Raw genomic sequence first — 25,136 nt, forward strand, 5'->3', positions numbered from 1 at the left:
GGTCTTCCAACTAACACTGTACATGCATTTCTGGATTCACCCATATGTGCTACATGCCCTGCCCATCTCAAACACTTGATTCAATGTTTCATCCTTGTCTATTACCCTAAAGAAATCTGCCTCATAGTTGATCCCGCCTTTAAAATTATATTCAAAAACAAAATTTGCAGAGTCCATGAGGGTTTATGTTCTCAAGTCTGTAAGGATATTTTCATGAAGGGAAATTGCACACTCACTATCCTACTGAAGGTTAAGGTACGGTCACACGTCGCTACTTTTGCAGCGCTGCAGTACAAAAAACTGCGCAACGCTCGTACTGTGACGTGTGAACAATGGTGCAACTCGAAAAGTAGCAGCTGCCGAACCTGCTGCCCACTATTTTTTCAAGCTGCGCGCAGCTTAGATGTAGCGACGTGTGAACAGGGTTCTCAGGGTGGCAGCCGCAACATTTTTGACACCGGTTTTGTTGAAACTTTTGCTGCGGTTGCGACCAGTGTTACCACCCAAATGTGCCACTGAAACTTTTTATTGTTTGGATATATTTTAATGTGAGATGTGATGAAAATAAATGATTTGTAACAGTTACTAAATTTACAACACAGTCTGAGAATATTTGCTGACGATATAATTCATTTTTTTAATTTTCCATAGCATAGTTTCAAACAGGAGAGTTGCCAACATTGATTACGCGAATATGCTGTTGGTTATCATTTAAGTATATAGGCGTTTTTAAAAGATTTATAGTAAAAATGATGCCAATTTCTGAATACTAGTTATGACAGAAAAGCAAATAATAGATAAGTAAGCTTTCGCATGAGTTTCTTAATAATGCGAACATAACCACAAAATGTATATTGAGAAGTCAACACGCAGATGGAAACCTGCAGCATGACTGCGGCTGCAAAAGTAGTGCCTTGTGTGTGAACAGACTCGCAACCTCCAGTTGCAACTTTTGCTGCACTCGGATTGCGCAGCACGCTACTTTTGGCTTACGTGTGAACACGACACGCAACTTTTGCAGCTGCAGTACAAAAGTTGCGCAGCAAAAGTAGCGACATGTGACCGTACCTTTAGACTTCCTCTCCCAGATTTGTGGACCAGGAATGCTAAATTTAGGTACCGTCTGTTTTTGGAAGAGGTTCTTGCACTTATGTGAAATATGCCCTTAAAGGTTATGAAAACCCACAAAATCATCAGAAAGTAACATCCACAAATTTAACAATTTCGTACTTATTTAATAACTGAATAGTGAACAAATAACTTACTTTTTCACAGCATCCTGGAATAAGTTTTCACCAAGCTCGGGTACTCCCAATTTCTCTTCTGTTGAAGTAATGGCCTCTTTAACAACCACAACTTTTGGTTTCTTGTCACCATTTGCAGCTTTTGTAGCATTCTTTGCTTCCTCCGGTGTCGCTTCTTTCTTTTTCTCTTCACTTTCTCCTTCCTGTCGTTCTTGCTGAGATGGCTTCTCTTCTTTCTTTTCTTCTTCATCTGTCTTCCCCTCTTTAGTCTCATGTTCAGACTTCTTTCCTTCATCTGGTTCTTCTGCTACTGGTTTCTCTTCTACCTTTTCCTTTTTCTCTGAACCTGTAAAAATAAATGTAACATACTTTTCATATCGCATCAAATCTATGATATAATAATAATAATAATAATAATCATCATCATCATCACGCAAGTGCGTGTCCTTTCAGAGGAGTCTTGGGACTATGGCTAAGAAATTATGCGAGTTCCAAGATCGTTGACCACTTATCTCACTAGACAAATCACTATTCCACTAATGGAACTACAAAATTTTTAAGGGAAAAAGGACTGGAAATGGACGTCACACATTAAATTAACATTTTAGGAGAACAAGTTACACAGCACTGCAAATATCGTACTGGCCTGAATCTAATACAACCTTAAATATAATACAACCCCAAGTTTACGGAAGATCTATTGAAAGAACTTTGAAAGTGTTGTAGAATGACAAAAGTTATGTAGCTGCATTTAGATTGGCAACAGGCCATGATTGCTTGGCAAACACCTGCATAGAATTGGAATATATCAGTCCCCTAACTGCCCATTGTGCACCTCAAACTAAGAAATGGATTCGGAACACCTCAAAATCTGTGCTTCAGTGGCTGATCATGATAATATCTTTGAAAAATATTGGAGTGCAAGAGGTCAAATGACTTTATTGTCAAACGCCTGGCATTAGAAAACAACAACAACATAAATTTAATGCTATCTTCAAATTTTCAGGTCTCGTCTATAGTAACATCCTCTTCTGATTAGCACTTCCAGTATTTATCAACATCTTTGGCTGCATACTTATTATACTGAGTGTTCAGTTCAAATTGTGTCATGGCTCGCTGTATGCCATCATATGGCTAGTCGATGAGCTTAGAGAATTCAATCTTCCTACACTTCTGCAGAGGTGTATAACCTATGTGTCAGAGAAGTTGCCTAGCAAGTATGGCGTTCATTCTGAAGAGTACTTACCGATATGTACGGTAACGCCGGTAGTGGCAGGAATGTGAACTGTTTGGAAACATGTACTGAGGTGGGTTTTTTTCTTACTGTCGGGATATGGGGAGAGGGTTAAGACAATTACTTACGTATTTGTTGACATTAACTTCGACGGACAACATGGACACGAAGTATTTGATTTGTATTGTGGAATGTTGCCGTATGCAACCGATGATAACAAATACCCAGCATACGACTTGGCCACGCAAAACACAGTTCGAAAGAGGTTATGGTAAAACAGATCACCATCTGTTGCTATGACGTTCAAGTTATACCGTACACATTCTCAAGTTCATATTGAGCACCTTGATTAATAGGCAACTTCTCTGACACAAAAGCTGAAACTCGCTTCAAATCGCTGACTCACAACAGTCACGTCATGACACACTTTGAAATGAACACCCAGTATTTATTATTTAAATGCATGATTCACCTTCTCATTACTGTGTGTGTATCCACAGTTTTTGTTGGGCAGTGCTTTTAATTTGTGGTCTTGTTTTACATTTGCAATAGTGAAGGAGGTAGAAGATAGAGCAGGAAGCAGTGATGAAGGAAGAGGGGAAAACAAGGGGAAAAGTCGGTATGACTTAAGGAAATGATGTGGAAGAGAAATAAATCGAGAGAAAAGAAAATTAAGACCCGAAATAAAATATAGATGTGAAAAAGTTAGCAGTGAGGTCTAAAAGTGCAAACAGAGATGTGAAGAGAGGGGAAATGTGCCCTAGAGGGAGCAGGTACAAAGTTATAAGTATTATATTTTGGTGTAGTAATAGGACAGGAGTAAGATTAGTGGAAGAAATGATTAAGGACAAGACAAGACAGAGTGGAAGAAATGTAATAATAAATTAAAACAATTAATGACCTAATGACTTGTACAAAAGGCATTGTAAAACAGGGAGACGGCACTGTATATCAATTGTGAAGTGCTGCCTTACCAAAAAGGTATTGCTTAATGACAAATATATTCATTCATTCATTTGCAATAGCCATAGATCTAACATCCTAGAACGTACAGCTACAATATTGTTATCAGCTTATCACAGATGTAGTTTTTATGTTTAAAAAACTTTAAAATTTGAAGTTAATTCAAGTTGATCTAAGAAGAGAACTGTTAACTGCTGTGGACCTACTAAATCTCCAAACAAACTCACATGTGTTTAAATCATTTTAAGCTATATTCGTGAAAGCAATATTAATAAAATTTGGCACTAGGTAGCTGTTGATCAGATCAAAGAATCATCTAATGTATTGTTTTTCCCACTATGTCTGACCTTGACAAGTTGGCTAGCAGGCAAGTACCATGAATCAGCTGGTACCGCAGGAGCATCCTATAAAATTTAAAATTTAATTTAAGAATAGACTAACGAAGTATTTTTCTAACAATTCTTGTTAACAACAATAGCTCTTTCAGGTTTCTCAACGTTTAATGGTGTTTTATATATATATATATATATATATATATATATATATCACAGAATAAATATTTCAATTATCTCATTATTATTATTATTATTATTATTATTATTATTATTATTATTATTATTATCGTCACTATTTCTTACCAATGTTTATTATTGTCACACTAACATTACTTATCCAACTTTCATTATTTACTTTCATGTTGTTTTATGATCTAGATATTAATGTAGTAACTATGTAACCAATTGTATTCTATTAGAATTAGAATCTGGCTGGGCGGAAGAGAAGGCCTACTGGCCTTAGTTCTGCCAGATTAAATAAATAAATTATTATTACTGAAAAGAATAGAAGCAGCTGAGATGAGATTACTAAGACCGCTAGCAGGCTACACTCTCTATGACCATAAATATAATGAAGACATCCAACAAGAACTAAATATCGCAGCCATTACAGAGACAATCCACAAGTATCGGAGCAACTGGCATGAGCATGTTCTACGGATGCCAAATGATAGACTACCCAGGAGATTATTAAATTACAGACCCCTTGGATACCGAGATCGTGGACGCCCGAAGAAGCGATGGAGAAACCAGCTTTTCACCTGAGACGGAACAGGCCAAATGGCCTAAACCCTGATAGCTATTGATGATGATGATGACGATTATTATTATTATTATTATTATTATTATTAAAATATACTTTTTATACAACTGAAAAGGACTAAGCTGCGATTATAATGTAAGTACGATTTTCACACAATTGCTTTAATGTTAAAAAAAAAAAAAAAACATCATACTAGATTCGGGTCAATACAGTATGTACTAGAAGTGTAGGTTGACAACAACAGGACCTTTAGAAATGCTTTGCATCTTTATCAACAATCATGTTACAGTCTCCCCTTACTTTTATTTACAGTACATATGTGTGCAATCAGAAATCATTTGAAGAAAGGAAATAAGTTGCATTTTTGAGGGTGTGATAGAAATTACACAATTAATAATTGTAATATCTAAAATTAATTGCACGAAATTATACGTTTCAAATTAAGGCTAGAAATATGACATTTCAACGACAATTTGTCAACTCCAGTAATCAATACTCAGACCACTTTGAAGAGTATAGCTGCTAAAATATCCTTTTGATACTGATATTATGAAACTTGATTTCTTGGTTAAGTCGCACTTGCCTGTGAAGAAGTTGCTGATAGTACTGCCTAACTTAGAAAGTGGTGATTCTTCTTGAGCTGCAAGCTCTTCTTCAGTTAATGTTTTCTCCACGACCAATTCCACATTGGCAAGATTCAAAAGACCACTCTCATCCATAGCAAAGTGGGCCTTGATGCCTTTGGATTCCACGTTATTTCCCTGGTGTTTGGCCAGAGCTTCTGCCACTCCAGTTAGTTCCACTTTACTCAGGTTAAGAGGCCCGAGAGCTCTGTCAAAAAGCAATACAATTCTTAAGAATATAAAGAATTTAGTGACAGAAAATTATTATAAGTAGTGATGTGTGTTTTATTGTGAAACAACATACTATCTCTCTTTATGTATTTCTCTGATACAATATAAATTTTAAATAAAAGAACTAGCATACCATTCACTTCCCAGCACTTCTGAATTTCGCATTATTACACATCGATGTTTTTTTTATTGAAATTTATAAAATAAGAGTAATGATTTCATTCCAATTGTTGGACAATATAAAAGTATTGATTATTTAACAAAGCTGTATCAACTATTAGGTTATTAGCATTGATAGAATGGATGATAGCGAGATAGTATTTGGCGAAATGAGACTGAGGATTTGCCTTATTACCCGACATTCGCCTTACAGCTGGGGAAACCTCAGCAAAAACCCAACCAGGTAATACCCAAAATGGCTATCAAACTCATGTCCGAGTTTGCTCAATGAGCAAACATGCCTAAATCCTGAACTAGGCTAGTGGTCCAAGTTGCTGTGGATAGTTTAGAAATTTTGAAGGGCAGAAAATTGGATTTAAACAAATTCTGGCAGAAAATTAAATTTCTTAAAAGTTGGTAATGATATTCCATAATGAGTACAGACAGAAATTAAATAATAAGAGACGAACTGAAAATGCTGTAAAAATCAGTCAAAACAGTTGTTTCCACTCATTGGTCTCGAAATTTATTTCTAAATTTTTGCTGTGCTTTGCCAACACGAATTCTTATTTCTTATGTACATATGTATGGTACACGTATATATTTTTCTTCAATGAATATTTCCTGACTATTACCACACAACAAATGAGAGAAAGCAGATATGTTAGCAAAGAAAGGAACTTATATCAACTTAAAAACAAATTTCAAGTTCCCATATGAATCAATAAAGCGAGTCATAAAAAGAATAAGTTACAGCGAACAGGCAAAACATCAAAATTCAAAATGGAAAGAATCATTCAAAGATCCAAAACTAATTCCTGATCTACCTCGAAAATCTGCCATGGCCATGTTTAGATTGATTACTGGTCAGGATTGCCTCAGTAAACACCTCCATCGTATTGGAGTACTGAATTCACCTAAATGCTTACTGTGCACCAGAGAAGAGGACATGGAGATGGAGCACCTGGCTAATTGTGAAACTCTTAGGACATTTGTGGACCTTCCATCAAAATATTGGGAAGCAAGAAGGATGATGACTTCATTGTTAAATCCGGAGTAAAAAGAGAGATAGAGAGAGAGGGGGGGGGGGGAGGGAGAGAGAGAGAGAGAGAGAGAAACAAATAAAATGCACTCAACTACAATTGAAACTAAAATTGAAGTATGTACTTATGTGTTTGTGGCTCAGTGCCAGTCTTTCATCCATGCGGCCCAGATTCGACCCTAGCAAGGTGGTATTGGACAAAGAAGACTTTCCAGAGGGTTTTCTTCAGGATACTCCCGTTTCCCTCTATCATTCCATCAACACTCTCCACCTCCCTCCTCATTTCATCTATCACACATGCACTAATTAAAAAGTCTTAGAGGTGGTACGGGTTTCCGATGCTGATATAGAAATGGCTTGGGGCTCCAAGTCCCTGAGGCTTCTCAGTAAGCCCAGAACTTTAGACACTAAAAGTTAAAAATGGCACTGAGTGTAGTTGAATAGATGTGGTGTCCGTGAAGAGGGTTTTTAAGCCTACTTCACAAGAATCCGATATGTAATAATAGACACCAGAGTCACAAGGACTGGGCTATGGAGCTTGTAAATCGTGCGCCAAATTATAAGTGATTGTTAAGAGGATTAAAGATCTTTAACAGTATCAAAGCGAAAATATTGAATAACAAGAATAACATCTAAATGAAGTGGAGATATGGTTTTTATATCTATAAACTATAGTGAGCTACAATATTAACTTTTAGTGCCTAAAGTTCTGGGCTCTACTTATCAGGTACTTTGAAAGAGTAATGGAACAGAGAAAAATTCTCTCCGGCACCGGGATTTGAACCCGGGTTCTCAGCTCTACGTGCTGATGCTTTATCCACTAAGCCACACCGGATACCCATCCCGGTGTTGGACAGAATCGTCTCAGTTTAAGTTCCAACTCTTGGGTTCCCTCTAGTGGCCGCCCTCTGCACTACGTCATAGAGTCTATGAACGTAGGACTGAAATCCACACACATGTGCTGAGGTGCACTCGTTATGAGTGACTAGTTGGCCGGACTTCAGTCCTACGTTCATAGACTCTATGACGTAGTGCAGAGGGCGGCCAATAGAGGGAACCCAAGAGTTGGAACTTAAACTGAGAAGATTCTGTCCGACACCGGGATGGGTATCCGGTGTGGCTTAGTGGATAAAGCACGTAGAGCTGAAAACCAGGGTTCAAATCCCGGTCTCGGAGATAATTTTTCTCCGTTCCATTACTCTTTCATCGTATGATGACGCAGAACATCTGCATGGAAATATCATATGTACTTTGGTACATTAAAATAATATATATGATATGCGTAAATCACTTCGTGATTTAAGACGGCGCTTATTCCGTCGGATCCCGGCCAACTAGTCACTCATAACGAGTGCACCTCAGCACATGTGTGTGGACTTCAGTCCTACATTCATAGACTCTATGACGTAGTGCAGAGGGCGGCCATTAGAGGGAACCCAAGAGTTGGAACTTAAACTGAGACGATTCTGTCCGACACCGAGATGGGTATCCGGTGTGGCTTAGTGGATAAAACATCAGCACGTAGAACTGAAAACCCGGGTTCAAATCCCGGTGCTGGAAAGAATTTTTCTCCGTTCCATTACTCTTTCATCATATGATGACGCAGAATATCTGCATGGAAATATCATATGTACTTCGGTACATTAAAATAATATATATGATATGCGTAAATCACTTCGTGATTTAAGACGGCGCTTATTCCGTCGGATCCCGGCCAACTAGTCACTCATAACGAGTGCACCTCAGCACATGTGTGTGGACTTCAGTCCTACATTCATAGACTCTATGACGTAGTGCAGAGGGCGGCCAATAGAGGGAACCCAAGAGTTGGAACTTAAACTGAGAAGATTCTGTCCGACACCGAGATGGGTATCCGGTGTGGCTTAGTGGATAAAACATCAGCGCGTAGAACTGAAAACCCGGGTTCAAATCCTGGTGCTGGAAAGAATTTTTCTCCGTTCCATTACTCTTTCATCATATGATGACGCAGAATATCTGCATGGAAATATCATATGTACTTCGGTACATTAAAATAATATATATCAGGTACTTGTCTGAGGATGGGCTCTGGCTGTCAGGGCTGAGACAAAATGGTCCAACTGTCAGCATCAGACACAACAAATGTCACCCAGGCCACCTTACATACTTGGGCAATCATCGCATATATAGGACGCACAATTGGACACTGTAAGCCTAAGTGCTAGGATATGTTCTAAGTATGGCCCTCAAAAAGCCAAGCCAAGAAGTACGTATTCCTATTGTGTGTTTATCAAAACACAGCTAAAGATATGTTCCTACCTGCTGAGAGATTGTGGCAACTGGCTAGGGAAACGATCAGGTAAGAAGTCTGTTGTAGACTCGCGAAACATACCATGTTACATGTGATGTCTGCACCCTCACATTTTGATTTTACCCAAAATTTTCTAGAAAAAAAACATTAAAAAAAAAAAAAAGAGTTTCTTCTTCTTCTACTACTATACTTACTGTACTTCAAAATTAGAGAGGTGGTCCAACTCTGCATATGCGACATGGAATGAGAAATCATTCTGATGTTTATTAAACGTGAGAATTTTTTTTTGAGGATATGGATTCATTTGACCGAAAAGTGTTCTCTTGACATGCTTTGGCGAGGTAGATCCTTCCACATCACGTTCGAAGATGACCTGGAACAAATTTTAGATACAAATACCTATAAAAATGCAGTACATAGAAGTACAGTAAAACTTCTTTTATACGTTTCACACTTGAGGAGTTTATTTTCAAAACAGCTCTTTTCCATTCCCATAACTTTGTGGGAAACAACGGAAAATGTTTTTAGGTCTAAAATTTCTTATCAGCTAGACAACAGACATGAAATCAAAGAGGGTGGATGCATTCAGAATCAACTGGAAGCATGAGACTTTTTGATTCTAAAGTTGGAACTAATATTTTGTTCAATTTTGCTGTGGACAAGAGTCAGTTTGATTCCAGTAGTCACTTTTAACGCAAGATTTTAGTGGTTTAGACGGAGTTCTGAAGCCAAATCAAGACAGTTGTATGGAGAGTTATACTTTAAGAATGCATGGACACAGGAAGCTCAATTTCGTTATCAAGTGGACAAGAGATGTTCCGAAAATGAGCTCCTCACCTATTCCTTTTTTCTGAGACCGTGACAAAATTCCTATACTTTCCAAGTTAATTTATTTCAGATATACATTTTTCGTTTATGTATTTGCTTCTTACACTTCTACAATCATAACTAAAACCTATGGAGATATGAAACGTCATTTATAAGTTCTATATAAATTTTGCTCGAAATAATGTTTGTCGTGAAACTGTAACAACAGAAAAATACAATATGTGTTCATTGTTAAGATGCGGTCCACTCCGAAATTCGTGGAAAAACTCAATACTTGCCTCTAAAAATGTTGCGTCCTTTAATGAATCTGTTACTGCTTTAGAAACAGTGAAAAGTTTTGTAATACGAATTGATATAACTGAACAAGTTATGGAAGAGTTATCACAATTTGAAAGCTTGATTTTCCTTATGAAAAAGTAGTCCAAAACAACTGATTTTTTTTTTTTTTTGTAAAATATTCACGCCATGTTATTAAATTCATTTCAGTTACTGGTCTATGTTTTCCTCACGCGATTTTTTTTTCTCTATATCCCCATAATTCATTCATTTATAGTGTTCTGCTCAAGGGCAGGTCTTTCACTGCAAACCTAGCTTTCTCCAAGCTTTCCTATTTTCTGCCTTCTTCTTTGTCTCCACACAAAATGTATAAATTAAGTTTTACTGTATCTGTTTGTATTTCGTCACTGAGGGAAACATCTAATCAGCAAGAGAAAATATCTAAGTATTACAAAACAGTGCAATTGTTTCAATGCACTGTTTTACTAATGAAAAAAATTTCAGTTTCGTTCAAACGATATTACTAATTAATAGAATAATAATATCAAATCAAAAAAGCTAAAATCCCTGCAGATATTGGCAGGAAAATCTTATTTGTTCACTACAAATTCCACTTTGGAGTTGAATGAATACATTACCTGAATGGGAAACAGAACTGCATCCTTGGTGAGGAACTTCTTGACCTTAAATCCATTACTGAGGTCGGCAGCCTTATAGACTGCACCCATAGCTGCAGCTTCGTCAGTGTTGATACTCTTGCCTAATTCCATACCAACTGCCTCACTCAGTTTCTCCTGGACTTTCGGAACTCTTGTTCCTGCACCCACAAGGATCACCTGCAAAAACAATTTCAACGTTTTTCATTCCTACCAAAATATGTAATAATTAAGAGCTTTATATTCACACAAAAAAAAAAAAAAAAAAAAGAGAGAGAGAGAGAGAATCAAAATTATTTTTCGACATTACAGTTGGTCAATTTATTTTTGTCTGTCCTGAGTTCACAAGATGATCACGCCTCAACAAAAGGCAAGAAATTAAAAATTCATTCTGCATTTGTAAATTATATACAGTATATTAAATTGGCCAAAATACAAAGGGCAACCTCAAGATGTTGACGAAAGAAATAAGTCCATATTTTTATGAGCTCATCATACCTTATTTCTTCTTAGAATTTTACAACATCCAAAATATTTCTGTTACATGTCTCTTATTTGATTCTATATTCCATAATGTTTTGTTAACTGGAGAAATAAACATAAAATAGGAGGAAAAGATCTGCAAGATAAAATAGTTGTCACAATAAACTATTAAATACTTGTGGCAATTTTTAGAAATAATTTGTATGGAATTACTACTATATAAGGCAACAATTTATTGCATATCAATATACGTATATGTAATTATTGTTTTTTGTAGTATTTTAACCATTTCGTTTGAAAATTGATAATTTACAAGGCATAGCACAATTTATTTTACATATTAAAGAAAATTTAGATTATTATCGAACATTTCTCCTGAACCCATATAATCATAATAATCATACTGTGTATTACAAGAAAGGCCCACAGAAAGAACATGCTAAGTCACGTTTCTTAAATTTTTCAGAGGAGCATTTCTTAACATTAATACACTCATGAGACGTTATGAATTTAGATCTCAATTAGTTTAATTTACAATGTTGCAATGCACCTTTTTGCCATTCTGATTTACTGAAAGACAGTTCACTTTATGAGCTAATAGATGGGACTAAAAAACAAAAATCAACAAAAAGTGACTTAGCACATTCTTTCCACAGACCCTTCATATTGTACAATAATCTGATTTGTGTAATATGTAGCTAGTCGGTAATGCATGGGATGGAGGGGAAAAGAAACTGGCCATCCTACCCCATTATCTCCTGACTTAGTTGCCTCATGAATGGTGCCTTGTTGGTTCAGACCTGTCTTCGGACAGTTGACTAAACAACAATAACAATTATTGGTATATATTTCTATTATTCTGTGTATTTTTTCGCAAATGCAAATATGAATCAGATGTATCAATAAAATAATTAAAAAAAATCATATGAAGTATGAAAAATATTTTGAATTTCAATTCGAACTAACAGCAAAAAGAAACAATTGAAAAGAAGATGTGATGTCATATTAATAGAAGTTGGAATGGGAAAGTTTCGTAATCCATGAAATTATGGCGATGATGATTATTATTATTATCATTATTATTACAGCATCACTTACATGACTAATCACGTCTAGTGTAAGACCTGAAGATTTGAGTGCCTGGTCAATGGGCCTCTTTACACGATCAAACAGATCAGAACACATTCCTTCAAACTCTTCTCTTGTCACTTGCAGCTTGAAATCTTGATCGTCTAACAGACCTTCTACCTGTAAATGTAAGCCCGTTGTTAGTTGCTGTTCTGTGTATTAAAAATCACTGAAGTAGAAAATGAAACGAAATACATAAAAAATAAATACAGAATGCCTATTTTGTGGAATCCTTCTCCACATTTATAAATCAATTACATCAGAAAATATTCTTGTATGAATATCTTCAGAAATTAAAACGAAGACAACACTACAGACTTAACATTTCTCAACAAAGACACTATGGTTTAATTCTTTGTGGATTCTGCAAGATATTTTCTCAGTACTATATTATGTGTGTCCAATGAAAAAAATCCAGTGACACTTGTGATGGACAAGGTCGCAGTTGGGGTTTGTCCCCCTCATAGCCCATTATTTCTGTACCAGTATATTTAAAAATATATTATTCCCTATTAATATTATTTCTTTACAAATTCTTGCTATCACTGTTGGCAATAATGATAAAACAATGGTTTATTGCTGTCAGAATAAACAACAATGGTCACATTTCAGTTCGAATCCAGTTCTCTTATGTTTGTGTCATAAGTTTGTTGGCAGAATTCTGGTTAATAATTTAAAAGATTTTACACAATTTATGCGTATTTTGGGTTATATAATATACTAGTGGCTTGTGCAGCAAATGTCGCAAACTAAGTTCATTAGACGTTCAAATAAACATTTTTCAGATTTATTTTCAATGAAGAATATCAGACATTCTGAAAGTTATTTGCTTCCATAATCATGAAAGATACTCTCTCTCGAGCCAATACTGAAGAGAACCACGCATATAAATATCTACACCACACTGCCATTAAATATATAAAAAAGACCCAACCCCACTTGATTATTAACTATAAAAATATTTCATTTTTAATAATATTATTATTATCTTACGTAAGTTTTATAGCTTTCAGTAACATATAGCTACTATATATACTATATAGCCGCCACTCAGTAAAATATAGAAATCAAAATCTACATCTACTTATATAACATCAAAACGTTTCACTTTCATGTTATCAATATAGCATTAATATTTATAATTAATGAAAAATAGTCACATCATGGCATTAACTACAATAATATTTCATTTCTAATTGTAATAATGTCATCAAACCACCTCAAGTTTTGTAGTTTTTAATATCCAATATACAGCTGTACCCAGAAAATTACACACCACAGAATTGAACGTGTAAATTATTTTTAGTACCGTAAGTTAAGTTTTTAATAACCAATTTAATTTGAGCTCTAAATATGTCAGCATTCTTGCAGATCATGGCCTTCGTGTAATATTGTTTACTGTAGTGTGTGTGTTTTGTTTTATTCTGAAATGCAATTAGCTAGTTCTCAAAACTGACAACAGATGGATGTTGGAAAATAGGAAAATTATGTTGAAAAATTGACATTTCACTGAAAACTATTACTTTTCCGAAAAACTTTGAGTTCCAAGCTTCAAAATGAGGGGTCATTTATTAAAATCCGTTCAGCCGTTTTCCCATAATTTCCATTACCAGTTCAAATTATATATATAGATTGTGTATACATATTAAAATTGCATTGATGTATAATTTTTCGTGTAGTTTTATTGTATTTCTGGTGGAGTGGAAGAGAAGACCTGATGCCCTTAACTCCACCAGAGTAAATAAATAAATAAATAAATAAATAAATAAATAAATACATAAATAAAATATGCCTCATAGGTGTGTTAACTACCCAGACAACTTTTGTTATCTCTATGGTGAGGTATCTTTGAAATCTCAAAGAAGAAAGTAACTCCATTGATTAATAAAGCATATGAACTTTATTTTGGCTACAAAATAGGTGACCAGGGTAAAATCTTGGGCCCCTCATATCTGCTATGCTTCATGTGTGTTATTGTTAAGTGGGTGGCTAAAAGTCTCGTTATAAGCCATTCAGAGTGCCCATGGTTTGGAGAGAACCAATGAATCACTTTGTATTAATGCTATTTTTGTATTATACAAATCTCTGGAATAATGGCGAAGACTAGAAACATTGTTACATATTGTGATATTCCTTCAGCTACAAGATCTGTGCCTCACAGTTCAGCTCTTCCCATACTTGTGAGACCAGAAATATGGAGCACAGAAGGACGATGACAATTTTGAAACCCAGGACAACTACAAAGAACTTGTTGGCGAGCTTCTTGATAACTTCAGAAAACTCGGATCTAATATGTCCCTATGAATTTAATTCTTAATTCAATTTAATTTAATTTAGAATGCGGATGCTTTAGCAAAGAAGGGCAGCACTGCTACTTACAGACCTGTTACTAAATCTACGTATTACTCTGTGAAAAGATTTATTAAATCTACATACTTAGACTTCAACAAACAAAATCTCAAGGGAAAAAATGGAACTCTCTGCATCATAATCCATAGTTAATTCCCGATTTACCACGATTTACCATGAAAATCGTCTGTAGCTGCATTTAGATTGGCAACAGGCCATGATTGTTTGGCTAAACACCTGCATAGAATTGGAATATATCAGTCCCCTAACTGCCATTGTGCAACTCAAACCAAGAAATGGATTCGGAACACCTCAAAATCTGTGCTTCAGTGGGTGGCCATGATAATATCTTTGAAAAATATTGGAGTGCAAGAGGTCAAATGACTTTATTGTCAAACGCCTGGCATTAGAAAAAAAAACAAAAACAACGACGACGATGACGACAACAACAACATTAGAACTTTACCCCTCTCCAATCTCGGCAGTGCAGTTTAAGTGACAAATATGAAGAATGCTTCCATCAGGAAATAACTACCATGTAAAATAGTCACCAAGGTAAATTGTAAATGTTAGCTGCCTTCTGCTGGACTCTCAAGAGATATTTTCTCAAGCTAAATACAGCAAAAAATCCTCAACACGTACAATTTAGATCAATATGCAGACTACATAATATATTTCAGTTTTACTAAAGCACGGTTCTTAAAAGAACTTGAAATGAACTCTATACTAGCAGACATATGTTACTATCAAGATAACTGGTGTCAGCATGTGAGGCATATGTCTAGGACTAGCATCCCTTGTGCAGGAGATCTACTGGACGTCCAATGAAGAGATGGGCTGAAAACTTTTGTGAACCGTAACAGTCCTTCTGGGACTATAACCTGTATGGCTGCTGATGATGATGATGATGATGATGACGACTAAAGCAAGGTTATTTTATTACAACAAAAAGTCTATTCCCAATAGAAAAAAAAAAAATTATAAAGAGACTTGAAATCAGCGGAAAAGATACCACATGAATCACCTTTTCTTTTCCATTTAACAGAGAAAATGTTCAATTTTGTTGTCCCGTGTAATTTAAGTGCTAAAGTTCAGGTGAGAGTAAGTAAAGGTATGGTCACACGTCGCTACTTTTGCAGCGCTGCAGTACAAAAAACTGTGCAACTCTCATACTGCAATGTGTGAACAACGGTGCAACCCGAAAAGCAGTGGCTGCCGAACCTGCTGCTCACTAATTTTCCATGCTGCTCGCAGCTTAAAAGTAGCGACGTGTGAACAGGGTTCTCAGGGTTGCAGCCGCAGCATTTTTGATATCGGTTTCGTTGAAACTTTTGCTACAGTTGCGACCAGTGTTACCACCCAAATGTGCCAATGATACTTTTATTGTTTGGATGTATTTTAATGTTAGATATGATGAAAATAAATTATTTGTAACAGTTATTAAACGCACAACACAATCTGAGCATATTTGCTGACGATATAATTCACTTTTTTAATTTTCTGTAGCGTAGTTTTAAACAGGAGGGTTGCCAACATTGATTATGTGAATATGCTGTTGGTTATCATTTAAGTATATAGGCGTTTTTAAAAGCTTTATAGTAAAAATAATGCCAATTTCTGAATACTAGTTATGACAGAAAAGCAAATAATAGATAAGTAAGCTTTCGCATGAGTTTATTAATAATGCGAACATAACCACAAAATGTATATTGAGAAGTCAACACGGAGATGGAAACCTGCAGCATGACTGCGGCTGCAAAAGTAGCGCCTTGTGTGTGAACAGACTCGCAACCTCCAGTTGCAACTTTTGCTGCACTCGGGTTGCGCAGCACGCTACTTTTGGCTTACGTGTGAACATGACACGCAACTTTTGCAGCTGCAGTACAAAAGTTGCACAGCAAAAGTAGCGACGTGTGACCGTACCTTAAAACCAGACTGGGACAGTTTTCCAGTTGCACCATTTATTGCTTTGCCTACTGTTTCCCGTCAAATGAGCAACTAACTGTGAAGCATTACTCACCTGAGCATAGTGGTCTGCATTGGCACTTAAGACATTCTTAACTCTGCCAGCTTCCTTGAACAACTTGGCCATTGCTCGAGGATTTTTGAACACATCATTTGAGGTTTTCTTCATTTCATTAAATTTCTTTCCCAAGAAATCCCTGAGTCTTAACTGCATTTCTAATCCGCCAAGAGTACGGTCATACCTTCAATGAAATATATGACAACAAAAGTAGATTAATATTATAGAAACACACTTAAATTATATAAAACTTCTACACTTCCGTCTTAAATGCTACCCTTTATTTTTATCATTAAAAAATTATTCCTTAATCGAAGTATTCAAGTTGCTAAAAACATTGATTCATGTTATTTGAAACATTTTTATTCTGATACACAACGATTTATTACAGACACTGTATTTTTGGCAATGTAAGTTTTTACCCTGGGCAATTACAGGCAACATTGAATTATTCGTAGAAAACTTTTTTTCCATAATACTGTTCAGTTAAAAACTGCAAGCTTTTCCAAAGTCGATAGAGAACATGACTACATGATGAACTTTTTTCAATGAATGTTGATTTGCTAATTAGTTAGTTTTATGATTTTTCATTATCATAATAAGTTTTATATATTTTTATGATTTTGTTTAATTTTTTTTATTTTAGATCCATGGTGTAACAATTTATTAAGACTTATGAGAAACATACAATATATATAACACAGTTGTATGAACACTTTTAAAATAAAATAAATTATTAAAATAGATATGCGAAATTTGAATATTATCATTTAATTTTACTCGTCCATTATTACATTAATGAAATAAGAATACAAACTGATTTAAGTAAAACCAAATTTAAACACTTATTTTGACATCTTAGCCGTCTCTGAGGATGTCCCCACAAATACTGTAATTGTGTTTTTGTTATGATTTAACTTTATACATAGTGTTTCTACCTATGTTATTACTTCATTAATGTAATAATACAGTATGTCCACAGAAAATGAGGTTCACCGAGTTTCTAACAATCCAAAACAAGAGTTCTACCAAGGCAACTTTTCCAGTAATTTTTTCGCTGGCCGTAGTGTGAAAGAAAAGCACTGTATTATTACTGCATTATTTCTGTATAGATAATTGTACTAGAACAGCTCAACAACTGATAAAAAGCCATTAAATACAGATTTACATACTACCAAGTGTATCATTACAGTAGACTGTTCTTACCCAATGCCAATGATGGAAAGCTGAGGGTTAGTTTCAACATAACCCTTTTCCTTGGTCTTCACTAGCTGGTAACTAACTACAGTTGCTGTCGTACTGGTGGCCCCCATATCGTAGAACATGATGTACTGGGCTGATTCATTGAAGTCTTTCCGTCTAAATATGCCATAGTTCAGAGCAACTGCAAATGAACAAAGCATTTCCTCGATGTAACTAAAGGTAAGCTTTCACTACATCATATTGCACTCATCGGACGAATCGCACGGATCGGAAAAAGACAATCTTTGCTGTAATTCTTATGTAACCATGTTCACTACATTGTATTGCACACATCGCCTCTCGGCAAATCCATCCACGTTTCTCGGATGAGCAACTTTTCCGATGCGTGCGATCATGGCCTCCTTTAATAAGTCAATTTTAATTGGTTAACTGTTACTATTATGTTGTGCCATGTTCAGTGTCGCGCCAAAATGGCAGACGGAAAACTTATTTCGCGTGTAGAAAATTGCGAAGAATTATATAATTTGAGGCGTTCCCATTACAGTAATCAAGTCGTTTGTTGCAAATGTATTATGTAACCAATATTTCTTTCGTTTCTTCCTCTTCAATTGAGATGCATGAAGCAATTACAAATTCTTATTCGCTAACAGTCATAATTAATAGATCTAACCTCAACTCCTCTGTTTTCAGCAATGTCAATATCGTACAATGTCATGTTTCAAACAGCTGATAGGGGAATCCGATGAGGCAATGAGATGGAGGCGTTACAGTGAACGCACTGCACTTAAAATATCCGTTGTGTGCGATTCGTACGAGGAATGCGATACGATGTAGTGAACACTTACCTTAAGAAGACAATTACTCCAGGATCAAACACACATCCTTCCTACCCACAACCAGTCAACTTATCAAATGACCTAACTCAATTAAAATAAAATGCATATGTGGTAAAGACTACACGAGAAGGAGGAGGTAATTCCATTTGGTAACATTTTTACAAAAGAAGTTATGACTTTAATGTTAAAGATTAACTGTAGGAAATCTTTAACTGCTTAAAGCAAAACACTGGCTGATGTATTACACTTCAAATTTCAATCCAGAAAATTTTACGAAATTCACTTACCTTCTTCTTCCCGTGTAGTCTTTGTTTGTAAACATTCATATATACTTGAGAACAGAACTGTAACCACAAAATGCCTTACAGGTGAAACAGGACTACATACAAATGGATATGAAGAGTACTGAATTCGTGGTCTGCAAATTCCTCTTCATGTCTGTTGTGCACATCTTCATAACCAAATTTAGGAATCTTTGAATAAATTACTCAAGAGACGAATAACTTAGGAACAATTTTTTTCTGTGTGAAATATCTACTACTTTTGCAGCCTTAAGAAATTCAGTCTCAATTGGCAGGAATTTCTTTACACATTTTATTTCCTCTTTTCTGATAATTTTTCTTTTCTGTAATAATTTTCCCTTTGGTTGTAATGCTATAATGGTTGGGGGAATCCGTATGTAATAATTATGAATAGGGCTCGGAAGTTAATGAAATATCTTTTTTCTGAGACATCACAGAAAATGCAGGATGCAATACAAATTAGTTTCACTACAACACGAACTAATATAGTCTATTTTTATTTTGCATTTTTCGGTCTTTTATTGTCTAGTAGTCATTTTTTAGGAAAGGTTCTACTTTTTGTTGCATTTTTGCCTCTTCTGCTCACAAACGGATTTTTTTTTTACACTGTAGTCGTAGTCTATATCAGAGAACCTAATGCAGATTGCTTATGCAGTTCGATTGCGTCATACAGGAATTTTCCTTATGGTTGCATGAGGCTTGACTTCTTATCACGTGTGTTACGAGCAAATACTGCAGCCTCAGTGCCCGCAGTGAGCATTCTGTACCATACAAGTGAAGACGTAAAAATGCCGAAAGTAAAACAAAGCAGATAAAGTTTTTTTGCGACAGTTAGTGACTGAGTTTGATGACAGTGTATTGTCCACAGATGGAAGCATACTATTATTTTGTTGGTATTTTACTATGAAAATCAGGGTCATTTTTAGTAATTTTAATGTCATATTTTCATAAATTTAAGATCATTTTATAGGTCATTTTTCTGTGATTTTTAGGACATCAACTTCCGAGTCCTAATTATGAACAATCCGTAATAGTTGGCATCTCTGGTTATCATCTTCATCTTCATCATCATCATCGTCATCGTCTTCGTGTTCATCTTCATCTTCTAACATGATTGATTGTAAATTATTACATATGATGTGAGGATTTAATACTAGAACCAGTGGCGGTTCCTCGGGGGAGGGAAGGGAGGAACGTCCTCCTCACATTTTCTTCTTTTGAAAGTAAATACCAAATAAAATATGTGCCTTGAAATTCGAGGAAGATTCGATAATTTTTAAGTTCACAGCTATAAGAAAAACTCGGTTGATCGAGTTTTAAATGATGCGCGCTCATGTGCTGTAGAAAACTGTGAGAAAGATGAGAGATTGTCTGTGTGGAGGAAAGGCACTCCACTCCTCCTCTACTGCAGTTAACACACATAGACAACAGAGCACTAGCGGCCAGAGAAAGAAGCAGAGTTTTAAAGCAAGTAAATGAACGGAGAGGGAGGAGATCCTCCTCTGAGTCATGTGCAGGAAATAGAAACCTACTGGTCGTGCAGCAAGCTCGCTACTGCTGCCATCTAACGATGCTGCATTCAACCAGACTAACACATCTTGGAGGAGACACAACAAAAACAGTTTTAACGCAACGCTATGAAAGACACCATGTAAACGTTTTTTTTAATTATAAATCAAAAATATTATTCATTGCACTTTATATAGGCTACTATTCATGGTTTGAAACTTTCGTGGATATTTGAAAGTTAAAGTCGGGTTTATGTAAAACAAAGAGGAAGTAGTTCTACGTAGTTGGCCTCATTGTTTACTAGACAGGGCAACAGCCAAGTTGTCAGTTTTGTACAAATATATTTGAAACTGAAAGTAGGTACTCCAAACTACATTATTTTTAACATAAAAAATTAATCGGCCACCGGCAGCTTTGAACAATAATGATAGTATGATACAAGAACTGACATTCTTCAAAAGCATGTGATACTGAACTTGTAAATGTATATGTGGCAATACAGACCACGTGGGTGGGTGCAGTGTTTTCGCTTTCCTCAGATTATTTACCATTCCCTTTTCCGTAAAACGGTTCCGGTTACGAGTTAGTAGCTAGTCTCTTCCAACACATGTGATGCTGTAGTGTGCTCGAAAAATGCTACGAGTTTGTGAATTTCCTTGTAATTGTTAATTTGTGCAATTATTCAACAATGAATGGAAGTGAAAATATAATATATTTTGGACAATTTAGGAAACTCAGTCTACAAGAACAGATTATTGGTATACAGAAGGGAAGACTAACCCCAACACTACCTGGTCTTACATGTATGCATGTAGGCTAATTTGTAGCATGTTTCATTCAAGAAGGTGGCATTTCGTGCTGTTAACTTCTTTCCTCCTCTTAAGAAATATGCAGGAGCCGCCACCGACTAGAACCCTATTCACAGTTGCTGTTAAGTGTACGTGTTCCATTTCTAATTAAAAAATAAGCATAAAGGAGACAGAATTTCTGAACAGAAATCGAAGGGAAGGTAAAATAGAGAAAGACCAAGACTTAAGTGAAGTAAGAATGAATAGTCTGAATGACAGTAGTACCTGCCGTGTAGTCATTCATAAGCTGCAGCACTTTGAGTCCAGCAAGCTCGGCTGCTTTGAGTAATGCTTTCCTCTCTGCTTGGTTGAAGAATCCAGGGACTGTTAGGACTGCTTCATTGATTGGCTGACCTGCAGAATCTTGGGCAAATTCTCGAGCTCGGTGTAACAACATGCCCAACAATTCTTCTGGACTGTATACTGTTTCACTGCGTAAACAGAGTTTAGTCAAATCAGGATAAAATATCAACTGATGATTGGTACATATTTAATAATAAAATTAGAACAATACTACACTGTTTTCTTGAACTGTAATATTAGCAAAGTATATTTAATTGAAATCATTACTAATATACGCACACAAATAAGGACATGAAGTTTGTTTTTGTTCAGGCTGTAATAGTAATATGCGTTACAAGAGCGGTATGTTGAAGTTTGAAAAAGCGAAACGTAGTTGAGCTTTTTTAATTTCCGAGAATTGAAAGAAAACATACCGCTCGTGTATCGTACATTATTTTGTGCGAAGATCGTTTATTACATATCTGAAAGAGGAATTTCTAATTAGTTGCAATGAAATCTCCATCTTGGTTTCTGTTCAATGACGGCAAATTTGCAAAACAAAAATATCTATCTTCAACATTGTTGCTTTAAAATGTTTTCTGTGTTTACTATACTCCAGCAGGCTGTGATATACGTCTGTCTTTTTTTCCCCCCCGTCTATGGAATCTTGTTGATTTTTTCACGGCTTCCTTAATGTTACTTGCATCACGAATGCAGTAACTTTAGTGGAGTTGTAGAGTTTACTTAATTTTTGCAAATATTTAAAAACAATAATTAACAGTGCAATTTAGGTAAAATTGCAGTGGTAAGTTTCCAATTTATAATTATTACTATATTGAACATCTCTAAAAATTATGTTAAAAGCCTAAAGCAGTAAAATCAATATATCACTTAAGCAGTAAGAAGAGGGAAATTGTTGTGTGTGTTCAGTTGGGAATACTGAATGTGGAATTTTAGACTTTCCACAGATTGGTTTTGTGCGGAAACCAAGCAAATATGCACGATCTCGCATAAAATATATTACAGAACTACCAATTTAGACAAAAAACTGATCTGCTTTAAAAAATAACAGGCATAATAAAAAAATAACCTTATACACTACTGGTGTCTAAATTGCTCTTCATTTTTTCGTCCTTGGCAACCTAAACAGCGATTTTATCTTTACAAGCAAACATTATCATGGAGGCAGATAAAAAAGTTAATTTTCTTTCTTCTTGCGTGCATGCGTGTTTTTTTTTAAGTTCTTTTTTTCTTCTACTATGTTAATAATGTCAAAACATGTGCTTGTACAAATTTTGGCCACTCCAGTGCAATTATCAGGGCTGTAAAAAATAAGTTTCCCTGGGACCGTTTACAGAAAGGAAACACAATTTCACTGGAAAAATTTATTGAAACAGATATAACAACTGTTGAGCTATTTTTTAACGTATTCCCCACTGAAACTGAGACATTTGTCATACCATGGGATCGACAGAGAGGTGCAGATGCCTGTCACACACTGGTTCCGATCTCAGGCAGCAGACTTCTACGATACAGGGACATAAAAGTTGATCCCACAGCATGACAAATGTCTCAATTCTAGTTAGGAATATGTTGAAAAATAGCTCAACAATTCCTGTATCACTTCCAATAAATCTTTCCATGAAATTGTGTTTTCTTTCTGTGAATGGTCCCAGGAAAATTGAATTTTTTACAGCCCTCATAATTATGCTGGGTGGCCAAAATTTGTATAAGCATTTGTTTTGACATTATTAACATAGTGGAAGAAAAAAAAAAACTTAAAAAACTCTCTCTCTCTCTCCCCCCCTCTCTCTCTCCTCCCCGCCCCATAGTTCATTTTAACTGCTCAGAATGTTCAGAAATTATATTAATTTCAACTATATTAGTTACTTTATAACAACTCTATATTAAAAACATTTGAGTATTAGTTTGCAACACACGGACTGAAAGCTATTACATAATAGTACATTATGCAACGAGCCTATAATGGTAGTAATTAAGACCCGAGTATGTTTATGAAACGAGCGCAAGCGAGTTTCATAATTTTCATACAACCGTCTTAATTACCATTATAGTCAAGTTTCATACGACTTTTTATGCTCGACCATATTTCTAACTTGAAATTATTCATAAGTATTCATGTTATTCGTATCAGACTGAGGAGCAGAACTGACCTTGTGCAATACCTCGTAAATTGTGAGATGTGTGCAGACGCGAAAGTATTGATTTTTTCCGAGAAACAAATGTCGACATTGACCTTGATATAACCTAGAGAGTAAAATAAACATTAATCTTGATATAACCTTGAAATTGAATTAGACATTGAAAAACGAGATGGCAAATTGAATTTATTTGAATATTATTCACAATTAACGCTAATTATTATAGTAACAGAACTAGTTGTCTTTCGATTGCATATCCGAGAATAATCGATACTTGCGCTTTCATATTGCTACAATGGTATTTTCTGATTGGTGGAACACCTGAACTTTAATGAATAGGTGTACTTTAATGAGGTGCATTAAAGGGCTGCTACCAGGTGTATAATTACTAAATTTCGGCATGGTCGAGCATAAAGCTACTTATAGTTGATGTAGTTTGGTAAAATAAACTTGACTCTGAGGTCAGTTCCTGTTTCGTTAGTTCAAAAATGGAAACCACTATAGGTCTAGCCTGGCACACTCCACTCCTCTCTCCCATAAATCTACTTCCTCTTTAACTAGTTCAAAATAGTAATTGAGAAATAGTATAGCAAAAATACTAACTGAATGGCAACAAGGCCAAAGTATATGATTCTAACAGCAACTCACCTATCGTGCTGGAAGAGAACTGTGTCTCTCTCGGGATCTGGCACTATTGTGTAATATGGGAAACGTTGCTGGTACAGCTGAACTATTGGATTGTCCACTCTTTTACCAAGTAGCTCCAGCAAGTAACTGTAACTGTTTTTTGGGAAACGTACTCCAAGGGTGGCAGCATCTTCGCCGAAAGTACGTTCACCGTCACGGAATGCAATTGTTACTGGAGTCTTTCGTTTAGACTCTTTATTTAATGCTATCTCCATTGGCACTCCAGGCTGCAAGGCAAACAAAAATTTTAATTAATCGTGTATTTTTAACATTCATTGTAGCTTCAATTGCTGGTCATAGGGTAATAAAAAAAATTATGTTTGAAGAAACGTTTCGATTATCCAACTAAATTAATTTATTCTGAATTTAAAGTATTTAATATCGAACAAATTTATAAGTATACGCTGTTAAAATTTTATCATAAAAATCGTAATAAGTTTGTATTACAGACACACAATTATGACACAAGACGAAATATTAATTCAACATTAGTAGAACCTAAATGTCTCGCATCTGCTGGTCTAAAGCATAGCATAAATTTTGGCCCTCGGTTCTACAATGCTTTAACTAAATTACACCCAGAACTTCTAACATGTAACCCACTAACATATAACAAGAAAATTAGAAACGTGTTAATATCTTCAATTTGATTAAATAAATTTATAGCCTATGTGTATGAA

The 25,136-nt window shown here is 35.5% G+C and overlaps 1 protein-coding gene across 2 annotated transcripts in view; it reads right to left on the bottom strand.

The window, feature by feature from the left end:
* Positions 1-25,136, bottom strand: part of Grp170 (Grp170 co-chaperone) — a 56,835-nt gene that overhangs the window by 24,584 nt on the left and 7,115 nt on the right. For both annotated transcript variants that reach the window (XM_069830368.1, XM_069830367.1), the window contains exons 3-11: positions 24,418-24,683; positions 21,551-21,756; positions 17,834-18,011; positions 16,625-16,811; positions 12,226-12,375; positions 10,627-10,824; positions 9,079-9,257; positions 5,123-5,370; positions 1,266-1,590 (exon numbers count right to left, since the gene is read on the bottom strand). In XM_069830368.1, coding sequence (XP_069686469.1) covers positions 1,266-1,590; positions 5,123-5,370; positions 9,079-9,257; positions 10,627-10,824; positions 12,226-12,375; positions 16,625-16,811; positions 17,834-18,011; positions 21,551-21,756; positions 24,418-24,683 — 1,937 coding nt within the window. The remainder of the gene's footprint in view (positions 1-1,265; positions 1,591-5,122; positions 5,371-9,078; positions 9,258-10,626; positions 10,825-12,225; positions 12,376-16,624; positions 16,812-17,833; positions 18,012-21,550; positions 21,757-24,417; positions 24,684-25,136) is intronic.

This window comes from Periplaneta americana, chromosome 7 (genome assembly GCF_040183065.1).
Source record: "Periplaneta americana isolate PAMFEO1 chromosome 7, P.americana_PAMFEO1_priV1, whole genome shotgun sequence".
Taxonomy (NCBI): domain Eukaryota; kingdom Metazoa; phylum Arthropoda; class Insecta; order Blattodea; family Blattidae; genus Periplaneta; species Periplaneta americana.